This window comes from Haliaeetus albicilla, chromosome 20 (assembly GCF_947461875.1).
Source record: "Haliaeetus albicilla chromosome 20, bHalAlb1.1, whole genome shotgun sequence".
Lineage (NCBI taxonomy): Eukaryota > Metazoa > Chordata > Aves > Accipitriformes > Accipitridae > Haliaeetus > Haliaeetus albicilla.
Window position 1 is genome coordinate 5,451,137 of NC_091502.1, and position 26,182 is coordinate 5,477,318.

General features: G+C 41.7%; 1 protein-coding gene across 5 annotated transcripts in view; it reads left to right on the top strand.

Annotated features, from left to right (window-relative positions):
* Positions 1–24,287, top strand: part of LNX2 (ligand of numb-protein X 2) — a 64,080-nt gene extending 39,793 nt beyond the window's left edge. For 3 of the 5 annotated variants that reach the window (XM_069808088.1, XM_069808087.1, XM_069808086.1), the window contains 9 exons: positions 5,551–5,789; positions 6,187–6,330; positions 6,878–7,077; positions 10,096–10,467; positions 11,989–12,135; positions 14,383–14,560; positions 16,963–17,194; positions 18,953–19,111; positions 21,883–24,287. In XM_069808088.1, coding sequence (XP_069664189.1) covers positions 5,551–5,789; positions 6,187–6,330; positions 6,878–7,077; positions 10,096–10,467; positions 11,989–12,135; positions 14,383–14,560; positions 16,963–17,194; positions 18,953–19,111; positions 21,883–22,018 — 1,807 coding nt within the window. In that variant the 3' untranslated portion in view covers positions 22,019–24,287. The remainder of the gene's footprint in view (positions 1–5,550; positions 5,790–6,186; positions 6,331–6,877; positions 7,078–10,095; positions 10,468–11,988; positions 12,136–14,382; positions 14,561–16,962; positions 17,195–18,952; positions 19,112–21,882) is intronic. The other 2 variants (XM_069808089.1, XM_069808090.1) reach the window with 2 other exon arrangements.
* The last annotated feature ends 1,895 nt before the right edge of the window (positions 24,288–26,182 follow it).

A 26,182-nucleotide genomic window follows, 5' to 3' on the forward strand; every position in this document is an offset into this window, starting at 1 on the left:
CATTTTCCTTGGTTGACATCTCTTTGAATTGTATTAGGGCTGTTTACAACAGGGCCACATAATTTATTTGTACATGGAACACGATGTATGCTCTCTTTAGGTATATATGAAATATTCATTTACTTAATGCACAAGGTTATTACAAAATCTGAGTGAGCTGAGTCACTAGCTTTTCCTGTCTGTCGGCTGGAGAAAAGCTTTCAGTTGCAGAAGGCTGCTCATTTTCAATTCCTTCTGTTGTCTTGGGATGCTGATACGCATTTTGAGTATATGGTGATTTACAGTTTTCGATTAAGTTTATTTGCAAACATCTGAACACCTGTAAATTATCATTGCTGACATAAACGATGGCAGCAATTGCATAGTTTGAATTTGATTTTATATGGATTAGTGAATCCAGTAAAATTCTACTACTGATCATTAAATGTGGGAAAGAAATATAAAATTCATTATTATTGTAATTTTCAGCATAGATTAATATAAACGAGTCTCAGCAAGCCCTTACATGAGCTAGTTTGTATTTCTAAGAAATGCGATATGATTGGTTAGTTTTCACTGTCTAAAAACATTCACACTCAGGTTTTCCAGTGTTGTTTTAATCAGCTCAATTTGAGCATAAAAGCTGGAAGAAAATGTCATCGTATCTACCAGGCACCTCGGAGTGTAAGGTTACTGCAAGCTGCTCCAGCAAGGAGATGAGAGGCACAAGACATAAACTTGATTACTGTATGGTCACTAATTGCACTCCATGATACCTCCTTGCATCAAGAAAATATTCTTGATTTATGAGTCTTTCGGTTTCATCACATTCACTTGGGAACTGTGGTTTTAAAAGTTAAACACAATGCACATAATCTGATTTAAAGGAAAAAAACATGAGTAATGCTGAGTTGTACTGTCTTCCCCAGTCACTCAGTGTAGAAAATTTGTTGATGTTTAGTAAAGTAGGTGCCAATTCCACTTCTAAATATCAAAGGTAAATTTATCAGAAGGAAATCTGACAAAAAAATGATTGAGCTTTTCTGTGTATGATTTTAATTCAGTTAGTTCTTATGGATTATTCAGACCTGAAGAAGCTCCGTTGTACAAAAACATACTCTGAAATTCATCCGACTTGTTAATGAGAGGGTTAGGTATTATGTTTATGTATTGCTTTTGAGTTGGGCTTCAGTTTTCCCCTCTTATATTCTTATGGTAGTTTAAGTTATCGTTTTGGATGGAGACATTTTTCCAAATCTTTTAATATTGAGGCCAACATTCAAGCCAATTTTATGTCAAGTTAAGTTTGAACTTTATCTAGGATAGCATTTTCTGGAATTGGAGAAATTATTGAGCTCTTCACTGTGTGTCAGTCGGCACGCTTAATATATGGATTTAGATTAACAAGATCCATGGGAAAATGAGTTGTATAGATACAGAATTTTATCATTCAAAATCTTGGCAATCCCAGTGATTTTGGTGTTTATGATCATGCTGCTGAGTCCCGTTCTTCTCACCCGGTCCCATGTTAGCTGTAAGCACTGTCCCTACCCTGCTCTTTGTAGCACCAGGAGAAATGAAGAGGATCTGTAGGATTTAACCCTCTTTTGGCAGGTCTTTTCTTACACCTGAGTAAGTGGATAAGCAACAGATTCAGAGTTTCTCCATGCCCTATGGACTCTTTCCATTGCTGGAAAGGTGAAGGATCTTTCTGTGGTTGTTCTCTGTTCTGAAGCTACCTGGCTCCTTGTAGGCTCCTCAGATTGTGGGGGGTGAGAGAGGAATGTGCAACAAAACCATTCTTTTTTCTTTTTCTGAGTCCTCTCTGATTCCCATACCTAGATAACTCCTAGTGCTTGCTTTTTTTTTTTTTCCTTTTTTTTTTTTTTCTGACAAAATTAAAACCAAGACCCAAACAGTTAGCTTTCCAAAGCAGCACCGTGTTTTACTCTGAATTGCCAGAATTACTGCTTAAGGTCACTTTGCTGGCAAAGTTTTATGAGCAATAGCGAAGGCATTTGGGCTGCTTCTCTGCAGTCTTTGCTTAAATTCAGCTCCTGCTTGGAAAACGATTTAGTGCAACTGGTTTGAGGCTATTTGGTGTGTTTGCTTTTATCGAACCTCTAGACTGGGCAGAAGCTGATGGTGTAAGTTACAATGAAATCTTTCTTTTCAGCAGCCAGTGAGCAAATGTGTTTTTCAAGTCCCTACTGTTATTCCATGGAATACCCTGTAAACTATATCTTAATTTTGTATGAAAGCTCTTTTTATCTGCAGAGAGAGATTGCTACTAGTGTTCCAAGAAGTTGGCTTTTAAATGAGAAATCCAGGAGACTTGGCTGTAAAAAAAAAAAAAAAAAAAAAAAAAAAAAACCAACCAAAACAAAACCAACCAGAAGAACCTTTTCTTCTCTGATATCCATTTTCTGGATTAAGAGAAGTTGAAGGTAAAAGCCACACTTTGTCACCGTCCAGAATTGAGCAAAAGCTGGTGCTGAAGGGAGGAGAGGAGGGAGTCGATGAATATAAGCAGAAGCTCATTTTACATCCCAAGAACAACTGCCCTTCCGAGTTCCCGATAAATGACATCACTCAGTTGCTTTAGCGGGTTGTTTCTGTATCTCTACTCTTGAGCATCTTGGTTCATGAAAGAAATTACATAATTACTGGAAATTCTAAAAAACATACCTGCCTTTCTTCTTGCTCCTAGCCAAGATATTCTGGCTTTGTAGGTAGATATGAAATGCTGTTCCTGTAAGACACATTTCAGTCTCATTTCAGCCCTTATTTATGCAATTTGTTGTGTGAGAATGGATTCCTGTACCCATAAAACCCATCTTCAATGCTCGTTTTGATCCCAAGATGCCCATCTGTGTACATAGCTTGTTACAAGATTTAGTCCAAAATGCTCTTTATCTCAGATATTTGGCAAAAACAGTATTAGTGAAGGTGTGCACCTTTAGAGATTTATTGGCGCTTGTTAACTGTTAACAACTGTTGTATGGTTTTGCTGTTTGTGAATAATACATTCCTACTGCCAATAAAAATCTTCTTATGTTGCAAGTGGAAATGAAAAATCTCCTTATAGATGTGCTCGAATACCAATACTGGGCTTTGCTGCTTGGTAGGTGGCATATCGTGTTTAAAGACCTAGGAACTGGCATCCCATTAATTAATGTCTCCACCAGACAACTGCTTTCCTGGCAATGCAATTGCACTATAAAAGGCTGAAGTTGTAGTCTGTTACAATTACTGGTTAATTTGGGGAAGAGTCTGGGTTTTTTTCTTTTTCGCCTTGTAGAGTGCTGCACAAAAGGGATTCAGCTGGGCTGAGTAGGTATGCTCAGGAGGCTGTTTACACTTCTTGATATTAGCCTTTAAAATTATAATTAAATATCATTGGCAAAAATAAACATCAAATCTATTTATATTTCGCGTGACGACTTTCATCAGCTGCCAGGTAACGATGGGGGAATCTGCCCTGTGGAGGAGGGTGGAGGAGGACCTGGCTGTGGTTTGGAAGGCTTTGACAGAAATAGGACACTTCCACAGGTGATTTTTGTTCTGTCCTGGTTTGATACAGTTTTAAAAAAAAAAAAAATAATAATTCCAAGGCATGCTTTGCCATCTACACCAGGTCCTTTGAGCTGGCTGAATGAGAGTCGACAGCACCATGTTTTGGTAGAAGATATCTAAGGAAGTATCTGGTTCACCCAAGTAGTCCAGTAAGGCTGGACTCTGCCGTTCAAGCTCAGTGGGATTGAAGTTTTGTCCTCTGACAGCATCAGTTTTGAGCTATTCTTTCACCTCTTTGCTGAAAAATCGCCTCTCCTATAGCAGAGCTGTTCAGGGACAGCAAGGACTGGCGAGATTTCTTAGCTGATCAGTCCCACTATGCCAATGATTTTATGTAGTAAATACTACCTGGGCAAAACCAAGAAGTAGGGTTGCATTCCATCATTAAAATCAGAGAAAGTTTTTCACAAAGCAAAACCTTTCAAGTCACTTTCCTCTTTTGTGCTTGCACTTTCTTAACTTTGAAGAACAAGGTGACCAGCAGTCACCTTGGGGAAAGCCCTGAGAAGTTATTTCTTAAATGTGTCATTTCATAATGTGAACTGTCTCCAATTTATGTATTTATGCATATTTCACAGCACGTTCGGGTTACCTTATGCTATTCTTCTAAACATGTAGATCATGACTTACATATATAATGATTGAGATGTATCACTTTATGTATGTATAACACTGCTGAGGGTCACAAAAGCTATATAGGTGTCTTTATCAACATTCTTCAGAGCTGGATGACTTTGTTAACATTTCTTCAAAATCCCTCATGCCGGAACAGTCTAACCATGTAATTACCAAATCCCCTTCACAGAATTTCTCAAGGCATTCTGGTTTAACAAGTTAGGACATCGTTAGACTTCTGTCTTTTATTCTGTTAACGCATTTCTTCTCCTGTTGCAAAAAGAAATCATTCCTTCTTTTGTTATAACAATCTGTCAAGTTCCCAACAGGGAGTCCTTTCAAGAACACTGTTCCTTTCTTCTGACACTGCTACAGTACGAGCAGCTTTAGGTGGTCAGCAGCTCCAGAAGCAGGAACTTTTAAGAAGGACATCAAATCCTGCACGAAGTGACATATCAGACACTGGCAAAACTGTCACACAGGCAGATGTAAGATTGATGTCCACATCCAATTACCTACACATAAATGTAAGACCATTCGATAAATGAAAGCTTTCCGTGAATTTGCAAAATTGCAGCCCTTCTTTGCAATAAACTGTTGTAGGATTTTAAACATAAGCAAAAAAAATTGCTGCATTAAGAATGATGGGAACTCACAAAAATAAGTTTATAGTGAAAAGCGCCAGATGCTGATGGAGCGTTGTTACATGAAGGAAAGCAAAAAATTTCACTTCCTTTGTGAAGTCAGGAAGAAAAAAGGGGAAATGGGAAGAGGATGAAACACCTTCTACTGATTCAAGAGGAGATGATGAGCAGAGCTGTTACTTTTGCTAAACTTTTTATACAACCTCCTAGACAAGCATATTTTTTTTTCAGTATTTTAACACTTAGACTGCAATATGGGTAAAATTTTCATCTCCTTCCTCCCCTAAATGACCCCAGGAAAATATGGTGCTTCCTTCTCTTGGCTTACTAAGGTGAAAGGAGATTGCTTCAGTGGGTCTTCAAACGTGTCTTTGAACGGGTCTTCTTTTCTGTGGAATTTTATACCAGTCCTGTTTAATCTTTTCAGCAAGGTTATCTTCCAGAAACTGGAATGTATGTAACAGAGTAAGTCCACATTCAGAAGCTGTTACAGCACATTTAGTTCATGGCCAAAAAACTACGCAGTAGAAGTTTTGTGAAGAAGGCAGTATTGTTTTGGGGTTCTGTCCACTAAAACGTATTTTGCCCTTAAAATCCAATGTGTCTAATAATTTTTATTATTAGTTTAAAGCTGTGGGTTTGAAGAAGGCTGATTTCATTTGATGGAGTACTTGGGCATTTTCTGCTACAGATATCGCTGCAGGCTTGAAGCGTGGTATAAATGTTGTCTTCACAGGTGTCCTGGGGCTTCTCATCGAAGGGTGGCTCTGGAGAGAAGGAAAACGAGCAAGCTGCAAGCAGAAGCGGAGGGCGAGAGCGGTCCCGGTGGGACGGAGCATCCTAGCAGTCTGTCCACGGACGCAGATCAGGGAATAGTGCCGGCCGAGCAGAGCTTCACGTCGCCCGCCCTTCCTGCGTGGACGGATGAGCCCGGCATCGACAATCCGCCTTTTGAGGAGAGCACAGTAGCAGACAGTATGTCATCACTTATCTTCTCAAGTCTCTTTTATCAGATGTGGAAACATTTGTGGTGTCAGTTCTTGTCTCTTGCCAACCGTGAATGCGTGTCTTCATTTTCTCTCTTTTCTCTTGTGATTCCTGGAGAAATCTTAGTGGGTTTGGGTTACATGCAAGTATACAACGGGGATAAGGTCACAGGTAAGAAGGAAAGAAATATCTCGGAGTGTGTGCCAGGTGTCATGGTGCCGTACCATCACGTATCATATCGTGGTGCAGTAGTTCATGTTAATCTACTGGTAGCGCTGGCCTTGCAGCGAGACGGAAGGAGCGTGTCTTCTGTAAAATTACAAAAGTTGCTTTCTAAGACGAGATTTCTTTTCCCCTCTTCCCCCTTCCTCCCTACCCCGATCAGCAGCCTTCTCGCACACGGAGTGCTGTCCTGCTCGAGCGAAAAGGCAGCTGAGTAACTCCTGCATCCATCTGCACCGAACGAGCAGTAATGTCTCTAGCATCTGGGATTTTAGAGAGGAAGCGCTGAGCCTTACCACAGAGGAAGGTGGTCCTGTCCGCTTCCTTCTCCTCTGTATTTGCCATCCTTTAGCATCCCCCTTTTGCCTCTTTAGTTGTCTCCGTGCTTGCTTCAGAAATGGGCTCCTTCTCTTGACCCGGTCACTCAATGGCAGCTCCTAGCGCAGCTGTGAGACCAGCCGATGAAGAGGCATGACCAAGTCGTGCGCTGTGGGGTAACCCCTAAAACACATTTTTGTCATCGTCACCAAATGTGAATACACAGGCGACCCAATTGGAAATGAATTGTATGAAATTTATTACAAAGGACAGGATCCAAAGGGTTCAGAGTATCCTTTTCCAACCCAAATGACCCCATTTCAGGAAGCATGGATGCTACTAAGTCATTAGAGAGCTGTTTCTAATGAGCTAGGTGTTCCAACTAGTAGTGGAACTAATCCAATTGCACTTGGTTAGTTTGCTGTTAAACCGTTGTCGTGTGGCCTGTCTACATTGTCCTTTAGTGATTTGCTTTACTGAAAGTGAACGAGGTATAAAGGATATTAATCATCTTTCTTTTTAAAAATAATTGGCAGCAAATCAACAGCCACCTACCTTGCCTGAAGGAGAGATCACTACTATTGAAATTCATCGATCCAATCCTTATATCGAATTAGGAATTAGCATAGTGGGTGGCAATGAAACGCCTTTGATCAACATTGTCATTCAAGAGGTTTATCGAGATGGGATCATTGCCAGAGATGGAAGACTTCTTGCTGGAGACCAAATACTGCAAGTATGGAGCCTAATTACGTATTCTGGCTGCTTGCTTTCCATTCACTCCTTGCAGAACTGCCTGTTAAATGAGATGGGAGATTTGCCTTGTCGGACTATGTTGTGTAAATGTTAGCTTTGCAATTATCAGTTGGAAGGCAAATTAATATTCAGAGCAGAGCCTATTGTTCTAGCGCTTTTGGCTATGATGCTTTATGTTGTTTATCGGACCAGTCCCTGGAATTACTTCTCCTTCTTAGCATCTCTTATCAATGTTTAAAATAAACTCATATTTTTCTGTTTTTAAATGTTGAGGGACTTGGTCTTTATTTCAACTTTATGCATACTTTCCAAAGGAACCCAAGGTTGTTTCTAGCTAACAAGTTGGCATAATTTGTCCTTTGTAAACAGCAATTTGTGGATTGTAAGGCTGACTTCATCTAAACTGTTATTTTAATCTGGCTTCACTGTTACCTTCCAATAGCCTAGGCAGTTAACCTGCATTTTTCAGTATGTGTAAAAGTCAGTGATATTCTTCACTGGCATGATTTGAAGCAAGGTGCTCTAAATATTTTTCAAAAAAAGTAAAGAAACAATTAAAATTTAAGTTGGTTATGATCGAGTGTGTATTTTTGTTACGGTTTTAAGTAATTAGCCACAGACAGTGTAAAAAGATCAAAATCTATTCATTTCAGACTTTTAATTTTATATTAAGGGAAGGGGTTGTTTATAGGACTCTTAAGAATGGCACTGAGTTCTACATAAACAAGACAGTCCTCCCAGCTTTCTTCTATTTTTAATCATTCCACCTGAAACAAACATGTTACCATCATTTCAAAATTACTTCAGTAACAATGTTTGCTTTTGATCTGATAGCCTAAGATCAGTCCAAAATTAGCATCAGCCTTTTTCATTTCACTTTTTTGAAATCAAGCCGATAGAAGTAGCTTAAATACTGCAGTTACTCTTGGAATGAAAGTAGTTTGCACTTCAGAAAATAAAGTCCCTTTTGAGAAACATGCCTTTTTCCTCTCTTGGAGTCTTAGCATAGCGGCTGGCCAAGAAAGCAACCCAAGAGGTTTCCAAAATGTTACCTTTTTAACAAGCAGTTGCAGACACTGATTGAATGCTGCCTAATTTGTTTCGATACTCAAAGGCTCTCCTTGGTTGCCAGAATAGGGAGCTTGAGCTCCAGCGAAGCTTTGGAAATTCTTGCTGTTCGGGCAGGTGTCAATTACAGTTTCCAAAGCTGTAAGTGGTAATAAATGGACTACAAATAGGATTTATAAGCTGCAGTGAGTCTTCCCTATCAATGTGCTGGCAACGGGGCTGGCAGATGTTAGAGGGGTGTCCATCGGAGTCCTGTCACACCAAGGGAGAGGTACAGGAGGTAAAAGCCAAAGTTTTTGGAAGATACAATATCTTTATTGCTTTGAATTCACCTGTGTGAGTGGAGAGCTGTTGTATTAAAATGACCAGGCTCGGTCTCTGCTGGCTGTGATTAAGTGCAGAGTTAGATGCAGTTCAGCGTGCACGCTTCAGTTGGATATTTCTGAAAATGTCTTCAAAGGCTTTTATGAGCAGTAAAGGACTAAAAGAAAGCCAGAAAGGACTGCAAGGTGAAACTCAGCATTTTATTGCCCAGTCAAACAAGAAGTATTACCCTTTTAAGATTTGAGGGAACAGCATTTAGTAACAGCTACATAAAAGCGTATGTTGTCTGCAAGGCATAGATAGGTGCCTAACATTTTCAAAGTGCTCTACAAACTGTCCCTTTTTTGTGCTGGACTGTGACTGTAATTCATGTAAAACATGTCCTAATGAGTATCTCTTTCCCCAAGAAATGTTAAGGCTGTTTTATTCTGAAATTGTGGACTGCCTTGTAGAAAGAAGAATTACATTTTATTGCATATATTCCTCTGTGCCCTTTGAATGCTTCCATATTTTATGTATTTACTTTAGCTAGCGACAGCTAAAAATAAAACTAGATTTAATTTAAGGGGTCTGATGGATGAGCCCTAGTGGGTTTTGCTGGTGGCAGGTCTAAATGTTATTTCTCCTAGCTATGCTTCCTTTCTCTCTGCCGAGGTTGCAGCCTGTTTCAGGGCAGCAGCAGACCAGGACATGGCCATGATTCAGTGTCTGAGCTCATGGTGCTGCTGGAAGCGGTGGCTTTGTACTGGGTGTTGGGCTGCAGGTGGAGGTGGCCAAAACCACCATGGCCAAATTGTTTGGCGTTGACCTCTCGGAGCCCTTCAGCTCAGATGCGTGATGTAAATGTGGCGGCTGTCATACATAGAATTCTGGGTCCTTTCTCTTCCTATTTTTTTTTTAAGTGATAATATTGCTATTAGATGGTGGGAAGCTGCAAGTTTATATTTTTACTTACTTAGGTTGCAATGGGGTGCATTAAAAGGCTTAGCTAAGGCAGGTCAATACCGTCCATTTGGTGTTAGTTTCTATCTGCTGAAATTATGGGGCAGGGGTTCCTCCATCAAGGCACAATAGTACATGCTAAGGATGAAGTTTTAGTGTTAACTTTGAACCCCTCCTTACAGAACAAGGTAAATAGAGCTTTTGTGCTGGGTTTTGTGGTGCTCCTGTTACCTGCCGAATCTCATTGCACTGTCAAGTTTTATCTTAAGTTTGTAATGCGAGAAATGGCTGAAGATGACTGATCTTTGTATCAGTGGGCCACATAACAAGCACAATTCTTGTTTATAGGGAGGGAAAGTTTAATCTGTTTTTCATTTACAACTGAATTTTGAGTGATACAAGTTATAAGTCTGAAACTCTGATCTAGGTCTTCTCCAACCTAAAAATAGGTTTGTAGATTGAGCAGCCAAAGTGGGTTTGCAGGAGAGGGTGGAAGGACAAAAGAGAAAGCCTGGTAGGTCCAGATACGTAGGTTGGTCCAAGGTTGGTTTTGCAGTGAGCCCTGAATTTAGTTTGGGAAGGACTTTATTTCCATAACCAACTAAACGCGCGAAAATATCATTCTGTTTTGTTTGGGGTTTTTTTGTCGTTTGTTGTTTTGCAGGTCAACAGCTTCGACATAAGCAACGTGTCCCACAACCACGCTCGAGCTGTGCTTTCCCAGCCGTGCTCGGTGCTGCACCTCACCGTGCTGAGAGAGAGACGGTTCGGCAGCCGAACGCACAACCACGCCGACGGCACCGGCTCCCTGCGGGAAGACAGCTTCCAAGTGACGCTCCATAAACGCGACTCCAGCGAGCAGCTTGGCATTAAACTTGTACGCAGGACGGATGAGCCAGGAGTTTTTATTCTCGACCTTTTGGAAGGGGGGTTGGCTGCTCAAGACGGCAGGCTCTGCAGCAACGACCGTGTACTTGCAATTAATGGACATGACTTGAAGCATGGGACACCTGAGCTTGCTGCTCAGGTTATACAGGTAATTTCCATTCCCTACCTGAGTCCTTAGCTCAGCTTCATTTCTTGGGCAAAGTCTTGGGTAGAGTCTGTCCCGGACAGAACAGCTTGTGTAACACCTAAAAGCCTGCAGTGATGCAATTTGCTGTGATTTATGTTCTGGAAATCATAGTGCAAAACAGGGTCTGCTTTGGCACCTAGCAGATGAACTTCACCTCCTCAGAAGTGAAAAGTGCGTTAGTCTTCCCTGGCATACAGCCTGAAGGTTAGAAGACTGCTCGTGTGAGCAAGGAGAGCACCGCGTAGCTATTGCTTAGCAGAAAAAAAATGAGGATGATTATATTTATGTATGTACTGTAGTTTTAATCTCGCAGTAAGCTCTATAAAAGTGGGCTTTGTTTTGTGTTGATTTGCCTGTGCATGGAATTGGGGTTAAAACAGGAAGGTGATTTTTCAGACTTTGTAGAGGCAACAGGTAGCCGCTGGGAAGGGAAAAAATAGGTCTTCCATGAGTCCCATGCAGTAAAACTCATTTTCTGAGCATTCAAGAAAGAGCTATTCCCAATGTCTGGCTCTGTTCTGGACACAAATATTACCCAAAGCTTGATGCAGTGTGACATATGACCCTTCCCTGTTCCTACAGGAAAACCTTTACTCTGTGCCTTTCTCCCAGTCTGTAAGGAAACAGCTGCAGCACATGCTGCTTCCTGCTGATGGGTTGTTGGTGAAAATTGCTCTGGTTTTAGGAAAGTTGGAATAGACCAGTAGTAGGTTCTTGCAGTCTAGTGCAGTCATCTTTGCTTAACCCAGCACCACACAGAGAACTCCGATAAAAATGAGTAGTAAATATTTGTTTCAGGAATCATTTCAAGAGCTTCCCTTGCAGTTAAAGGAAAATAACAACAATCATGGGAATTGTAATTTCAGTTTCCCAGTTTTTGTATACAGTGAAGTGGTCAGAATTTTACAATTTTACCTCTATCTATTGAGGTGTGGTTTTGTGGCAATACAGAGAGTTGATGTTTAACATCTGGTAACTGAGTCTCCTGATACTCCCCAAACTCCAGAATCTGATGATCTGCTCATATGTAACATCTTTCTTGGAAGTCTCTTTGGGAAGCACCAGCAGTGTTCAGAGCTTTTGACCAAGATCCGCAGACCCTGGAGCCATCACATGGGCATTTCTTTCTTTTATTGCTACACGTTGCAGAAGTTCACAGAGGCTGCAAATGGAATTGGGTGATTTTTAGTGTTTGAAGCTTCATAACACAAAGTGAGAAACGTCCTTTCAGCAAAGGATTTCCACCTGATAGAAATGTAGTATCAGAAGCAAGGGAGGAGTGTTAATAACCCCTCCGTTCTGGGGGGAATTACAGCAAGAAGCAAGTAAGGGACAGTGCAGTCTAAGCAGTTTGTGGCACCCCCAGGAACTGGAAAACAAGTTCTGCTGTTGTCTTGCTTCATATTTCATCATACATTTTTTCCTCACTCTCTGCTAATAATATCCTAACAACTTCGTTCCTGTGGTTTATATATTCAACAGGCTAGTGGGGAGAGAGTGAATTTGATCATCTCTAGACCCCTGAAGTCACAGACGGTCAGTATTATCCGAGACACTGGGACTCACAACAGCAACCCACACCAACACCAGTCCCAGCAGCTGTTTCACAGCAGACCTAACTCACATAAGGTTGGTGTTTCTCCTTCCAAGAGGTATAAATACCATTTTACTCATGTGATGGTCTAAGTGTGTGGGAGGGCAAGACTGGAAGAAAGGGTTATACCTTCTTTTTTTACCTACTTAAAAAAAAAAAAAAGGTGCCGACTTCCAAGTACTCGAGTCCTGCATCATGTCTGGAGTGGGAACAAAAGATATGCAACAGCTTTTCAGTATTTTCCTGGATTTGCTGACTGCAATAAAAGAGGCGAGTTCTCTGATCTCATACAGCTGTAGTTGTTAGACCTTGTCTAAGACAGTGACTCATGTGTTACTGCTGCGTAGGAGAGCTGTCTTTCAAGCACGTTAGTTTTTTTGTTGCCACTGTGCTGGCTGCAACCAGCAAGGACAGGAGATGTGGTGCACACCATCCAGCATATAAAGAGCATGTTGGAGCGATGTGTCATCTCCTCCATGAGCCAGCAGTGCTGGCTGCAAGACTGCTGAGTTGTGCAGCGTCAAGCAGGGAGAGAAAGGCAGAATGAAGAGACTTTCATGAAGCTAGTGTCAAATTATCTGGAAGACCTGCAGAAATAAAGCCTTTGCTTGAGATGTTCTTGTAGTTAGAAAAATATGACTTCTCACTGTGGAGAAGTTGATTTTGTGGAATAAATGTCATGTTGACCGTGTCAACCAAACCACCTTGCCTCCTGTGCACTCTGTTGGCATCACTGTTTAACGTCATACTTCTGTTGGGAGGACTTACATGTGTTGATAGTATTTTCTTTTGAAAGTTTGGGTAATTTCAGAAAAGAACAAGTGAGGCTTTAGGAAGCTTGTTTTCCTCCTGAGGAACAAAGGTGAGGTTCCTGAATACAGTTAGTGACCGTTAGTACTTGCCACAATTTTAGGCCCTATCAACACAATGATAATCAGAGCTTGAACCCACTTTCCATCTCCTAGCATGGGTTGTGTTCATATCACAGTTCCAAAGTTGATCCAGTGGCTGAGCTGATTTCTCTCACGTATCAGTGCCATCCCTGGGCTCTTTCAGAGTGGGAAGCCCCATGTAACCGCAAGTGGACATTTCCCATGTTTTATACCATGTTTTATCTTTGCCTCTCTCTCATTAACCTGCAGTTGGCTTAGAAGTCTTGTGGCTTAAAAAATGTTTATATAATTGCATGGCACCAGCCAGTTAGTCCTTAAAGCCTGAAGACTTAAGAAGGAGCTGTCTTTATAAACTATGGTATGTATACGTATAGCTACATAAGTGATTAAGATGTATATGCGAGGAACAGAGTCAGTCAGAGGGAGCATATGGCATTGGAAGTCGAAGAAAGCAGTGTTGCCATTTCCAAGAGAAGGCAGGGGAATAAATAAGTATTTGTAGTTGGAAGAATCTCCCAGGCTATTTCTTCTGTTATTTTTGATTCCTTGCAAATATTCTGTTGATTTAAGATGCTACTACAGGCATATGTGCTATGGTTTGAATGTGTCACTAAATATCCTGAAGAGAAAGGGCTTCAGCAAATAAAATATACTTTGATTCAGGTTTAGATCCTTTTGATGGGGCAAAACTAACTACAGGCTAAACTTTGTAATTCAGGTGTTAGAAAATGAAATACGGGATCTCTTCTTGCTTCAAGTTTGGGTCTTTGTTGTAATCATTAGGGAGTCTGCACAAGGCACCCGTTACCAGCACGTCGCGTTGATTGGCCTTAGTTACTTGGTGCTCAGGGAGATTCTACACACCAGCTGTGAAAGAAAACATGATGTAGAAGGGCTTTAAATGGTCTCTCTTTGTCATCGTGAAAACACACGTGTTTTCATTTCTTAGGAGCATCTTTAATAGTTCTGGGCCATATTCTGCTGACAAATGAGGTAATGCTGATGTTCACCAAGACAGCAAAAGATTTGTTTCTGGTTTGTGTCCGCTCTTTTGACCATATGGTTTTGTAGTGCAGTCCTAAAATTTAGGCTATTCCAGTGTAGGATGATAAGAAAAACTGGGGTGAGATTTTCAACATGGGTTTTTATAAACTTTCTGTCTGTCTGTGTTTAAGTATCTACATGAGTGGCTTTTTTTGGTTTGGGTTGGGTTGGGTTGGTTTTTTTTTTCCTGACCTGGAGGAAATCCAGCTGAAGCTGATTTGCACTACTTAGTCCTTTTAAGCCATTCTGTTAAAGTGCCGAAGTATACCTTTGGGGTGTATTTAGTTGTGTTTTGTTCGGGGTTTTTTTTAAGTTTTAACAATGTTATTTATCCTTGTCAAACAGGATCTCTCCCAGTGTGTTACATGCCAAGAAAAGCACATTACTGTGAAAAAAGAGCCACATGAATCTCTGGGAATGACAGTGGCAGGAGGCAGAGGCAGCAAAAGTGGCGAACTGCCCATCTTCGTGACAAGTGTACAGCCTCACGGGTGTCTGGCAAGAGACGGCAGGATTAAACGAGGTGGGGCTTGGCTTTCCTGGTGGCACGGGTGGCCTCTGATTGCTGTTTGATGATGTGCTGGTTTTGGCTGGGACAGAGTTAATTTTCTTCGCGGTAGCTAGTACGGGGCTGTGTTTCGGATTTGTGCTGGAAACAGTGTTGATGACAGAGGGATGTTTTGGTTATTGCTGAGCAGGGCTCACACAGGGCCAAGGGCTTTGCTGCTTCTCACCCCACCAGTGAGCAGGCTGGGGGGGGGCACAAGAAATTGGGAGGGGACACAGCTGGGACAGCTGACCCCAACTGACCCAAGGGATATTCCAGACCATAGGATGTCATGCACAGTATATGAAACTGGGGGAAGAAGAAGGAAGGGGGGGATGTTGGGAGTGATGGCGTTTGTCTTCCCAAGTCCCCGTTAGGCGTGATGGAGCCCTGCTGTCCTGGAGATGGCTGAACACCTGCCTGCCCTTGGGAAGTGCTGAATGAATTCCTGGTTTTGCTTTTCTTGCGTGCACAGCTTTTGCTTTACGTATTAAACTGTCTTTATCTCAGCCCATGAGTTTTTTCTCACTTTTACCCTCCTGATTCTCTCCCCCATCCCACTGCGGGGGAGCGAGCGAGCGGCTGCGTGGGGCTCGGTTGCCGGCTGGGGTTAAACCACGACAGACGAGTACGTGCTCTGGAGTCAGGTGGTGTCAAAAGTCTTTTCACAGATGTAGGGAAGCGCTGGTGGATACTTTTCTTCATGTTTCAATAATGGAAATAGAGTATTTGGTATCGCACTTCCACCTTTTTGAGGAAAGGGATGTTTAGAGAGCGATAGCAGGGGAAGCGGATAAGACCAGGAAATGTCTGACTAAATTCTTTAAAGCTGACGGTAATCCCCTGAGCTGAGGGTCTGGTGTGACGCTTTGCCCTGTAGGGCACGCATCCTGTTTTTGCGTTTGATTTGGTGGGCTGGGCCCCGTCTCTCTCCGAGGAATCTCTGCTCCTCAGTATAATCTCTGAACAGCAGAGATGCTCCGACGACAGGCCACAGCTCACCCCTGCTCATTTTACCCCCAAAGCAACGTCAGTGCTGACCCTGGTTCCTGAATGCTTTCTTACCCTTCGGGACAGCTTGGATTTGCCAGTCTTCGTAGGTGCCACAGCACCCACCCGTGTTCCTCAGCTTTGCAGAAGGGAACCGGGAGGTGGAGGTTGGACTCGGTGTAGGTGAAGGCAGTCCTGCCTGATCGACAGCAAAGCATTTGATGATTAAAACATGTTGTGCCGTATGTGTGAAACAAAGACTGCCTATGGGATCTCTGCGATTCAGAGTTCGCAGAATTACAGATTGTTTTAGGAAAGAAATTTAGGAAAAAAAAAACTTCACAGATTGCAAATTTTAAAAGAACAGTGTGGGAGCATCCTTACAGGCTTCTGAGAGAGGGAGATTTACACCCACATACCAACGGGTACGCTTTCTTTTTCTGTACTACTGTGAAAAACACACTTGATGGAAGAATCACAATTGCTTTTTCATCGTGTAACATTAAAGTAGGCACAGCAGCAACAAAAGTGATTTCAAGTTAAGCTGCACCTCAACTTCAGGTTTCTCTGGGAGGAAAAAGCTTTTAAAAAATGAGTCTCGTTCCAAATGTGACCCAGGTGTTCACACTTTTGCTTTGGTTTTTCTGGTTTTCAGCAGTAAGTGAGACATTGTGTGGAAGAGGAGATTGTCACTGCTTGGACAGTAAATAACATTATTGTTTTCACCTTGAGGCTTTTAAAAAATATTCTGAAATAAAATAACATAAAAATCGTGGCAATTTTTTTAGTGGCTTTGACTCTTTCCAGATTATCTATGTAGACATGCTCACCCTTTCTTCTAATGGACTGGGTTTTGTACCAACCTTTCCAGTAGTTTTTAATTCCATTTTGTTCTCCCAAGTAACAAGTTAGAAAAAGCAGATGACCTAAAACACTCTGTGAAGACTCACTTATCTACAAGAGTTGGTTATTTTTTGGTGCCTGTATTGTTCCTTCCATCATTCTTCCCTCCCTTTTAAAGTTAGAGTGGACCTATGATCCACCCCTGGAAACAATTATGTAGTGGCATCAGCAATAGCAGTTGCGGACAAGATGGTGAGGTGCTTAGGTAATTTCTGTCTCGAATTTTCAGGGCGATATACCATAGAAGCCGCAGCATTTGATGTGTTATGCGGAAATAAATGATACTGATCCAGCTTAATAGTTCAATACGTTAATGTTTCAAACTGACGGTATAAGGCTTCAGAGCTATTCATGTTCCCAGGCTGTTAGTTCAGACTGTCTCAGCTCCAAAAAATACAGTATCAGATGAAACCCTGGCGCGGGAGGTGCTGTCGGTAGGCACGACTCTGACGGACTGATGTGTTCTCACTTGCGCCTTCGTACAGGTGATGTGCTGCTGAACATCAACGGCATCGATTTGACTAACCTAAGTCACAGCGAGGCAGTGGCCATGCTGAAAGCAAGTGCTGCCTCTTCGGTAGTTGCCCTGAAAGCCCTGGAAGTCCAGATTGTAGAAGAACAGTCCCAGGCTAACGAAGAGCAGTTGAGTACCATCAGTGAAAATGAATACGATGCCAGCTGGTCACCATCGTGGGTGATGTGGCTGGGACTTCCAAGGTACGGAATTAATTGATAAAGTAATTAGTTACCTGTTTTAGCTAAGTCCGAGAGAGAGAGAAAAGCAGAGACCTTATTAGTTGCAGCACATCTGCCCTTATTTCTGCCTGACTGACCATCTCAGCTATATTCGGTTGGCAGTGTGCTTACAAAGCGGGCTGCGAACGGGAGCAGTGTCTCCTTAGGAAACTGGAAGATGAATAGACTTGGTTTATCTCTTCACAAACCGTAGTAATTACCCATGTGGATTCTTCTCATTGAACACAAGTCACCTTTTCTATTGTTTAACCTTATCGTATCTTTCTGAATATCTAAAACCAGAGAGATTATTAAAAAAAACACAAAGTATATACCCACATGTCTCTTTGCTAATCTGCTACCTAAATTTACGAGGCCAAATACATAAGTTTAGAATATTGGTTCAGACTTGCCATTCTGACTGACTCTTGACATGGGTCTCTTGCACAGGTAGGAGCCTGTAGTTACAAATGCCCCTGTGTTTTTTGTTTTTTTTTTCCAAGAACCCACTACCATCTCTGCCAAACACAAAAACCCTTCACGATTTGCAGCGAGTTCCCTCCTCTTGACTAATCTGCAGTCTGCTAGACATCACCATGTTTCATTTTTACTCTTCCATTTTTCACTCTCTTGTGGCTACAGCTGTAAGCTCATTCCCACATTGCTCGCTATCAAGAAGAGCTCCCACCGCAGCAAATAGTGTTGTTAACTTCAGTCAGGGCATGCAGGTTAATTCCTCTCCCTCTGATAGAGTTACCAGGCTCAGGTCTGTAGTTTAAGCTTAAAACAACAACAGGAACCAGGTGTATTGGTAGCAGAATTGCAGCTGAAGATAACAGAAACATGTGTTGGCCCTCCAAAGATTTCACACTTCTTCTGAGTTTTACTGTCAATTAATTTCTCTCCTATTCAAGTATTAATGAGTTACCTAATCTCAACAAACAGCTCTCAGTTTTGGTAAATGTACTTCCTTTCCATGCTTCAGCAGTGGTTTATTGCTTAGATACTACAGCTGCCCATGCGTGGCTCCTAAAGTTATGCTGTGTGTTGTGCTGCTATTCATTAAAGGAGTGTTGTACCTCAGTAAAGAACTTGGCATCTTTTTTACCCAAAAGTTCATTTCTGTGTTGTTTTTTTTTAATTGCAGTCATTGCCAACTTCATTGGCAACAATTAATTTTCATTGGGGGAGATAACATACACCAGTACAGTTAGTGAAGCATTATCTGAACTATTTACGATCTGTGTAGTAAAATGGTTAATCGTTTACATTTTCATTACTGGTGATGCATCAGTTCAGAGATAGTGAAGATGATGCATGGATTTTTAGACCTTTACTTAAAGACTGGGGCTGGAAGAAAAAGGCACTGCATTTTTGATTTGCAAACTAAACGCATCAGGTATCCATTTTCCACCCACGTTCTTGCCACCTGTGAAATCCCTAAAATGTCATGCTATTACTGTCAGTTTACAGTGTTAACTGTGTTTAAGTAATTATTCTAGCACTGCATTATTTCTTTCATGACACTTTTCTGTCTCAAGATTGTGGGTTTTTTTGGTAATCGGTTTGAATATTGCAAAATTACTCTGGGAACAGAAGTCTAATCAACATCCCTCCCCGTCTCTTCCACGCTTAGCACAGTGGTAATGATGAGGCAGCAGGTGTTGTGCCTACAATAAAAATATCTATATGCGGTATACATGGCTTTTTCTCTTGCTGTCCTGTGCTTCCATTCCACAGCTGCCTACATAGCTGCCATGATGTAGTACTGCGGCGGAGCAATTTAGGGAGCTGGGGTTTCAGCATCGTCAGTGGCTACGAGGAGAACCACACGAACCAGCCTTTCTTCATTAAAACGATTGTTCTTGGAACTCCTGCATACTTTGATGGAAGATTAAAGTAAGCTAAAATAATATTAATAATAATCAACACTTTTAAATAATTACGAGCTGGTGCAACTAACCGCTTAAGGAAATATACTGTAGCATCTTGTGCTGGGGGGATCGTGCAGCCTGGTAGTGCTTTGCCTCCCAGTCGGTGTGATGCTGGGAAGTACGGGGTGTTTCTACGGGGTGTCCGTCAGAGGTGATGCTCGTGCTGGCACTGCTGCCATCTCCCGTCTTCCTCCCCAGCTGCAGTGCTCATGTCACCTGCTGTCTCCGTCTCCCTGTTGAATGCTTCTTTAGGCCAAGAGACATTGCAAAATGTTTATGTGCAGATCTGGCTAGTTCGTAACATTTTTGTCTTCTCAGAGCACAGCTGAAAAATTAGAACTTATTTCTGTAAAGTGGGGAAAACTGCTTTATCCTTTCATATAGCCTTCTGAAGCCACCGGTGGAAACTCTGGTACTGAAGATGGGTGCTGCTGCTTTAATGGAAAGGCAAGAAAGTCGATGAAAAAGTCAGCACCTCTGAAAAGATCATGTCCCCATGTCAGTGCCCCGAGAGTCATTAGTTGGCAGGAAAAACACTGATAAATGAGGCAAGTTCAGAGGCCCCCAAGATGGGGGGAGCTGGAACACTTGCCCTACAAGGAGAGGCTGGGGGAGCTGGGCTTGCTCAGCCTGGAGCAGAGATATCTTGGGGGTCACCGAACAGCCCCTTCGAGTAACTTGCAGAGCAAGAGGAAGGGAGGCAACGGGCACAAGCTGAACAAAAGAGTGGGGCTGGTTATAAGGAGAAAGTGTTTACCCATGAGGACGGTCAGGCAGTGGCACAGGTTGCCCAGTCTCTGTCCTTGGAGGCTTCTGGATAAATCCCTGAGCAACCGGGTCGGATCTCACAGCTGACCTTGCTTTGAGCGGGAGGTGGGACTAGGGACCTCCTGAGGACCCCTCTGACCTTAAAGATTATATGATTCTACTTGCATGTTATGTTTAGATGCAACCCTGAGGTCTAATAGGCGTATATGCATCTTAGCCTTGTGTGGGATTAGTTCAGTACTTACGGTTCCTATTAAAGGTTCTCTCGTTCATAAACTGATCTTTTGTGAAGGTGGAAGTAAAGAATATGCAACTTGAAGTTTTATGGCATCATTTGTACGTGTAGATTTACTTACAAAGTAACTTAAGAAAAAATGTGCTTATGCCTAGAGCCTTGCCAGTAATTGATTTTTCAGTTCAATGACTAAATAAATAAATGAAAAAATAGCTTGGCTGAACACAAAATTAGATTTTTTTTTTTTTTTTTTTTTTTTTTTTTTTGGCCAACTGTGAAACAGTTGGGATTAAATGAAAGATTTCAGTTCAACCCAAAGTAAATAATTTCAGATTGGGAAATTAATAACTAGAAGTCTTCACACAAATGGAAATTCAAGCATCATTCCTAAGAAGAAGGGAAGGGTGGTTGTGGTCACACTTACCCCTTGTAAGGAATGGAAAAGATGCTCTTGTGTGATATTGTGTTATAGCACCCTCCGTTCAAATATACTGTCTCACTGAAAATATGGACTTAAAAATGGGCCATTGACAAGAGAGAGCTCCTTGGAACCTGCACCATGAGTTACCCTGGGGCAGGACTTTTTGAAGCTGTTCTCTTGGGTTTTTTAAGTTACCTAAATGTTTTGTTCAGCTAGAGAGGAAGGAAGCAAGCAACTTCACAGTTCAATAGTTAAGATGGTTTTCTGCCGACAGTCTCTGTCTGGTGTGATTTTATAGAAGGTGAAAGGACTTCAGCAGAAAGGCTGGGTGAGTGAGACCCCGCTCGGTGAACTGGAGCATTGTGGTTTGGGTGGTGGGTACCTTGGTTCAGGCAGGGAAGTGCTTTTGAACGCGCATTTGACTCGTGTGGGTCACAGGGCCCCTTCTCCCTCTGCTCTGCCTTAGTGGAGGGCACTGGGAGAGCTCAGGAGAGCATCTTCTTGCCTTCCATTTTGGTGGCTCCAGTAGTTGGGAGGATCAGTTTTAGGAAAAGTCCTGTTTGATCTCCCGAGTCATGTTTGACTGCTTTGGGGGCTGCCAAACACACACTCAAGTTGCAGAGAAGAGATGCCTGGACATGGAGCACGCTTGATGTAGGCAGAACTGAGGTGCTTTTTTGAAGTTTCTCTTGAGCTTGTAAAAAATGGAACTTAACACTTTGAGGTCAATTTTCTCAAGGCCGGCAAACGGCACCCTCCCAAATTTCTGTTGCCTGCTTCAAAACACAGAGATGCTACAGTTTCTCAGTTGAACCATCTGCTGAGGGAGATTTCAAGCCAAATGGTTACATTTGACAAAATCGTAAGCCGTTGAAAACAAGGTTCTCGGTTGGAATGCGGTTGGTAACCATAAGTATCTTTACTTACACCTCCTACGGTAAAGGCATGTTTGGTGTAAATGTGTTATAATCCACACAAACAAACAGAAAGGCTTCTGTCATGCACATGCTATCTCATTATCTTCTCTTGACTCCATTAGATGTTTCCAGCTCTCTTTTCACGTTTCCCAACAGGTCAGCTCTTAATGCAGAACTATCTTTTGTATTAGAATTGAAATCTAGTGATTTGGGAATTTCCCAGATGAGTTTCAGTAGTAAAACAGACTTACAATTGAACCCCTTTGGGTTTTTTAGCTACACTTCCAACCTGATGCAAACCTGTCACCCCAGCAATGAAGTGCTCTTTGTTGGTGTGTACTAGTTACTGCAGAACAGTAGTCATCATTTGCTTTTTTTCTTCTTGTGTTTTTCAGGTGTGGTGATATGATTGTTGCTGTAAACGGACTGTCCACGGTTGGAATGAGCCATTCTGCACTCGTTCCTATGCTGAAGGAGCAGAGGAACAAAGTAACTTTAACCGTGATTTGCTGGCCTGGAAGCCTCATATAGATTTGCGAATCACTTCGGTTCAAGCAGCGTCTTTTTCTAGATAGCTGGCACAAAAATCTCCTCTATCTTTTTTTCCCCTATTGATACAGCTGGTTATAAGCAGGGCCAAAACTGCTGTATTTTCTTTTTTTACGGGCCTCTCAGGCTTACTCTATATATCTTTCCATCCTGAAATAGCCATTTCGGTTTGCTATATCCATTGCTGACGCAAATGCAAATATACAGGAGCTCACAGAGAAACTCCCACTCTGATATGGCTGTCATTGAGCTTTCCCCGTCAGGCTTGTAGAGTCAGCAGAAGAACTTAGTGGTTCTTTGGGTTTCTCTGCACATTCCTCAAGTTAGGTGTGATATATAAACATAATAGCCATGTGCCCATCCTTCCCGGTGAAGAGAACGTGTGTCAGTACAGCAATGACACATCTATCTGCTGCTATGAATCAAAATCCGTTTCCAAAGGTACGTCTCTTCATTTTGTAAGCCTTTCCATTTTTGATTCAGTATTTCGGACTAATTCAAGTAATCCATCTTATTCATCAGAAATTACTTGGTCCCCCAAATTTTTCTTGCAGGGCATTAGTGTTCATAGAAAAGTAGGACAAAAGCCTGATATTACTGGAATTTTTATAAAGTGCAATAATTGGACTCTTTGTTAGGAAACTTTAATATATTACAGAGTTTGTATCCTATAAAGACAAGTAATATGGAAGTAATTACTGTTGCAACGCTGGCAAGAATACACATGCCCGAGGTCGCCTTTGAGTGAATGGCTTGCAGTATTAGACTTTACTTTACAAATGAATGTTTTGCTATGTCAGAGAATTTTGATGAACATTTTTACAAAGATCATTTTTACCGTTTCTATTGTAGTTGTCAGCTCTCTTTATTCATGTGTGGAAACAATACTTTGACTTGTACTTTCTAAATGAGAGAATTATTTCCAGGAAAAAAGCAAGCTATTAAGAAACCATATGTTAGGGTTTACAGGTGGGCAGGCTAGAAGGAAGGCTCTTTGAATTCAAGTCCAACTACAAAGTAAGCTGCAAAGTTCGCTCTTATTCTGTCATCTCCTGACAAATGTGCAAATGCCTTGATATCAAATGCTGAAATGATCTCTCTTGCATTTCAGGATATTATTTTTTTTTCTCCTTTAGAGAGCACCTGTTATTAAGTTGTCAGTAAGAGTAATACTGTTTATCTTGGATTGTATTTAGTATTTTTACAAACCAACCTGTAACTTCTAGACTTTGCCTTTCCATGGTATTTGCAGGCTAAGCACCCATTTGTTTAAGAAAAGAGGGGTGGAGCGCAGAAAGAAATGTGCTGACCTGGAGCTAACCCTGTGTGTTGTCAGTGTTCTGCATATTTGAAAAAGCTTCATTTATAAACCAGGTTCCCAACCTGAACTGATTTTATGAATGACCTCTGTATTGTATTAATAATTACCAGAGAATGTATTTGAGAATCACAGCATATTTCAATTGTGAAGCATGAACTTTATTTTCAAACTTAGCCAGTATAATATCGGGGCATATTATCGCATGTCATTAATTCCAGTAGCTTTGTTTTCAAAAGAAATAAAGTTACTCTTTTGCAAAAAAAATTGTAAACATCTCACATGAATGAAGTGGTTTTATTCCTCTCTGTAACGTATGCTACCGGTTTAATTTCATAATATTAAAATACAAAAGAATGTTCTCTACAGTATATTACTGTACTGAGAATCTTTGTTTCTGAAGCAAACACTAAACTTATTTGATACTCTAACTGATTTGAGAACAAGTTTCCTTCCGTCCTCAGAAGCTGTTTAACGGTATGCTTTGCTCTTAATGCAGTTTTTTCTGTAAAGTACGTCTCAGTGTAGACTTTAGGGAAGATTTTGACATACATACTAGATTTAATGGGTTTTATTTTTAAAATTACACTTTTCATTCAAAACCCTGCAAAAAATCACATTTTTAGATTTTTTTTTTCTTTTATATGTATATGTAACAAAAGCATGGGTTAGCTTAAACTGTGCAGTTTTGTTTCTGTGTGCTGTAGCTTTTGATCAGAATGTCTAGCGATAAAACCTTTCTGAATTAATTCCTTTCCTGAATCATTTTCCCCCCTTCTCTTGTAGCTGCATAGTTGGGTTTGGTTTTCTGTGCCTTCTGTTTTAAATTATTTCAAGATTTTTTTTTTTTCCAGACATTGCTATCTAATTGTATGGTATTAATGAAGGATGAATGAAAATAAAAGTTCATTCTACTCATTGTAATAACTCAAAGTATTGTCTCACTCTTTGCAAAAGATATGGGTAGCTCAATGCAGACTCAGTTTAAAGATATTTTTTTCTGCTGTGATTTATCATAAATTACAGTTAGTGAGTGTACCAAAAGAGTCTGAGGGCATGCACATCCCGCCGGGGTAACATACCAGCTGTTTAACCCAAAATTCCAGCACTGAGAAGTGTTTCTAAAGTGGAGGTAAGATCTGTGCCTTATAGTACTTTGCTGCAAGCAGCATTTCCTCTCTCCCCTTGATGCCAGCTGGTACCGATCAGCCGGAGGATGTTTTCACAGCGTAGATTTGATGCAAGGAGGCAGCCTTGCTGGAAACATCGGTTTTACAGCTGAAACTTGAGCCTCCTGGTCATCAATTCCCATCTCCTGCAGGCAAGTATGCTCTGTCTTTAGACGTCTGCAAAGCTGGAATGAGTCTAAAAGCAATTTCTTAATGATTTGCAGTAAAGTTGCCCAGAACCTGGTTTCTTATTTCTTGCAGTTGTTAGTGGGTTACGACTGTCGTGGTTTAACCCCAGCCGGCAACCGAGCCCCACGCAGCCGCTCGCTTGCTCCCCTCGCAGTGGGATGGGGGAGAGAATCAGGAGGGTAAAAGTGAGAAAACTCGTGGGTTGAGATAAAGACAGTTTAACAGGTAAAGCAAAAGCCGTGCACGCAAGAAAAGCAAACCAAGGAATTTATTCCCCGCTTCCCAAGGGCAGGCAGGTGTTCAGCCATCTCCAGGACAGCAGGGCTCCATCACGCCTAACGGGGACTTGGGAAGACAAACGCCATCACTCCCAACATCCCCCTCTTCCTTCTTCTTCCCCCAGCTTTATATACTAGATATGACATCCTATGGTCTGGGATATCCCTTGGGTCAGTCGGGGTCAGCTGTCCCGGCTGTGTCCCCTCCCAATTTCTTGTGCCCCCCCAGCCTGCTCACTGGTGGGGGGAGAAGCAGAAAAGCCCTTGGCTCTGTGTAAGCCCTGCTCAGCAATAACCAAAACATCCCTGTGTTATCAACAGTTTCCAGCACAAATCCAAAACACAAATCCAAAACTAGCTACTGTGAATAAATGTAACTCTGTCCCAGCCAAAACCAGCACAGAATAGATGAGTTCCTTTAAAACAAAACCAAGCCTATGTACAGAAATGCAGAAGAAACCACGTCTGCCAGTAGGTTATTGGCTCTTGTGTTTCTTGTGAGGTAAGAGCCAGACCGTCAGAGTTTTGATTTACAGACAGATGAATGAATTCATTGCTGCAGCTGAAGGTGCACAGAGCTGTCATGTGAGGTGGTGGACCTAGTCGTGAACACCTTCCCCAAACAACCCGAGGGATCTCAGCGAAGAATGTAAAAGAGTTTATTCTGCTTCACAGCATGCCGATGAAGCAAAATCTGAAGATATTTGCTGCTCTAAACTTCCTATTTAGAGTCAGGAACAACTGAGGGGAAAATTCAACATCATAAAAGAATTAAGAATTCATTTATTTGCAGATTCCCTAATAGATCTGGGACCAGTATAATGAAAATCTAAGCCTGGGTCTCAGATGTAGTGTGACCCCCATAATATCAGAAGCAAGGCAAGTTCCTTTTAGTTAAGAAACTTAACCATTTACTTCTGAGGCGATTTTAATGGATCATAAAAATTTGTTAACGAACTAAGGTAGGAGATCCTGATGAGTTAAAAGAAAGAGTATGCCAGGCAGGGCAGCAACGATGGCAAACACTGGGTTAAGGCCACACGTGTCTGACGCCACATGGCCCAAGAAGATGTTTTAACACCGAGGAAGGTCAGTGAACACCCTCATCCCAGTTCTCTCAGGCAACTTCTGGGCAAGCTTACTTAGCTAAAAAGTGGATTTCCCCTGACACATAGAAAAAGGAGAAAATGAT